At 28.5% G+C, this 2,727-nt stretch overlaps 1 protein-coding gene across 1 annotated transcript; it reads left to right on the forward strand.

Annotated features, from left to right (window-relative positions):
• Positions 1-1,218: 1,218 nt before the first annotated feature.
• Positions 1,219-1,965, forward strand: LOC108559727 (ovoinhibitor-like). Its single transcript, XM_017917072.1, has one exon. It carries the CDS (start codon positions 1,219-1,221, stop codon positions 1,909-1,911), a length of 693 nt encoding a protein of 230 aa, XP_017772561.1. The 3' UTR covers positions 1,912-1,965.
• The last annotated feature ends 762 nt before the right edge of the window (positions 1,966-2,727 follow it).

Consider the following 2,727-nt stretch of genomic DNA (forward strand, 5'->3'; position numbering starts at 1 on the left):
TTTCGAGATGAAATTTTAAGTTTTACTTTATACATTTGATCAATGAAATTTGATCAGTTTTTCATGAAAAAAAAAACTTGAATATTGATTTTTAGTTGTTTCTATTGGTAATTACAGAACAAAGTTTGATTTTCATTTATTTTTCTTGCTACAAGATGGATTTTTATACTAAAAGTATTTTGAGATGAAATTTTAAGTTTTACTTTATACACATGTGATCAATGAAATTTGATCAGTTTTTCATGAAAAAAACTTGAATATTGATTTTTAGTTGTTTCTGTTGGTAATTACAGAACAAAGTTTGATTTTCATTTTTTTTTTCTTGCTACAAGATGTATTTTTATACTAAAAGTATTTTGAGATGAAATTTTAAGTTTTACTTTATACACATGTGATCAATGAAATTTGATCAGTTTTTCATGAAAAAAACTTGAATATTGATTTTTAGTTGTTTCTATTGGTAATTACAGAACAAAGTTTGATTTTCATTTTTTTTCTTGCTGCAAGATGGATTTTTATACTAAAAGTATTTTGAGATGAAATTTTAAGTTTTACTTTAAACATTTGATCAATCAAATTTGATCAGTTTTTCATGAAAAAAACTTGAATATTGATTTTTAGTTGTTTCTATTGGTAATTACAGAACAAAGTTTGATTTTCATTTTTTTTTTCTTGCTACAAGATGGATTTTTATACTACAAGTATTTTGAGATGAAATTTTAAGTTTTACTTTATACATTTGATCAATAAAATTTGATCAGTTTTTCATGAAAAAAACTTGAATATTGATTTTTAGTTGTTTCTATTAGTAATTACAGAACAAAGTTTGATTTTCATTTTTTTTCTTGCTATAAGATGGATTTTTATACTAAAAGTATTTTGAGATGAAATTTTAAGTTTTACTTTATACATTTGATCAATGAAAAGTCACATAACCTCAACAGAAAATAAATGGCGGTTGATCAAAGTAGTAACGTTTCTTTTATGACAACGCACAAAATTATTGTTATAATTGCGACAGTTACATATATTTTTTAATAAAAAATAAAAATTTGATTCTTTTGTTACGTAAAAGTGATTGTTATAGAGAACAATTCAAAAGATTAGTGCAACAATACCCGTATTGTCTTCTTGAGTAAATACGATGATGTGAGTTAATTTTAGAAGGAAGAATCAGTATAAAATGATGGTTGAAATTGTGAAACGGTCACAATCAAAATGATGTTCGTTTTGATCGTAGCTTTGGTCGCTGCAATCTGCGCCCCAATTCAATCCAGTCCAATTTGTCCGGCAATTTACCAACCGATTTGCGCCTCAAACGGAAAGACTTATGATAACGAATGTCTTTTCAATCATGCTTTGGTTGAAGAGGACAGTACGTTAACAATTAAGTTTCACGGAACGTGTGAGTACTCTGATTGGGATGAAATCGTGTGCGATGCAGAAGACAAAAGCTCTGCTTTCTGCGGCTCGGATGGAATCACCTACAATAACAAATGCTTCTTCGACATTGCCGTTAAAAGGAATCCGAGTCTGAGGAAGAGAAACGGTGGTTATCCATGCTCCACCAGGGAGGTCACTAGGAAGATATGCGGAACTGATAGTAGATATTACGATGTGCCAACGTTCCGAGCGCAACAATCGGTCAGACCTCAACTTGGCGAGTGGCCGATACAAAAGTGCAGACCTATACCACCACCTGTAGGTCCTAGAGTAGATGATGAAGATTATCGACCACCTCCATATTCAAGTTATATACGTACACCACCTCTACCCGAGATTCCAACGGTCTGCGGATCGGATTTATTGATATACGAAGAACCGACGTTCATTGCCCAACAACTGATCAGATCCGAACTCAGCCGTTTGCCTCTGAGCGAATGCTACTACAAACCTTACTTCCAACAATAAATCTGTAACTTTATTAACAATATTATTATGATAAACAAACAAATTATGAACGAACCTATTCGCATTTTTATTTTAAATTTCACATCAATCTTAATGATTATTGAAAAAAAATCGGTAATTTTTTTTCAATTATTAACATGAAGATAATATTTGGATTCTTCGCAAAATCATTCCAATATTTGATCAGAGTATTTAATAAAATCATTATCTGAAGTCGATCTTCAAAGAAAATTAGATTTTAACTTTAGTTATTGCAAAAAACTTATATTTGTCCAAGTTTCATAAATCAAAAATTTGCACATAGACAATACAACAAAAAATAATTTAACTTTTAAAAGTTCACTAATTTAAGGTCCTTTTTTTACTTTTTTCTTCGAATATTCTTTGTGTATTCTTCATGTATACATACTAAAAATAGACCATACATTCTTCACAAAACACAAATTTCTTTGATACTTAGTATTGAAGAAATTTCAAAAGCAAATCATGAGCAAATATCTGCAAAATGTTCAATAAACGTAACTTTAATTAACAAATAATTGAATATTGATTTTTAGTTATTTCTATTAGTAATTGTGAAAACACATCACTAATTTTAACAATCTAAACTTTTCTTGTCGTTTATTGGCAGAAAAAGTTTAATTATCATTTTTTTTTCTTGTTACAAGGCGGATTTTTGTAATAAATTATATTTATTAGCTGTTTCTATTGGTAATTGTGGAAATATCACAAATGTTAATAATCCAAATTTTCTTGTTTTTTTTTGCAGAAAAAAGTTTGATTATTATTTATTTTTCTTGTTACAAGGTGGATTTT

Source organism: Nicrophorus vespilloides, unplaced genomic scaffold, assembly GCF_001412225.1.
Source record: "Nicrophorus vespilloides isolate i.1.1-1 unplaced genomic scaffold, Nicve_v1.0, whole genome shotgun sequence".
NCBI classification, from domain to species: Eukaryota; Metazoa; Arthropoda; class Insecta; order Coleoptera; family Silphidae; genus Nicrophorus; species Nicrophorus vespilloides.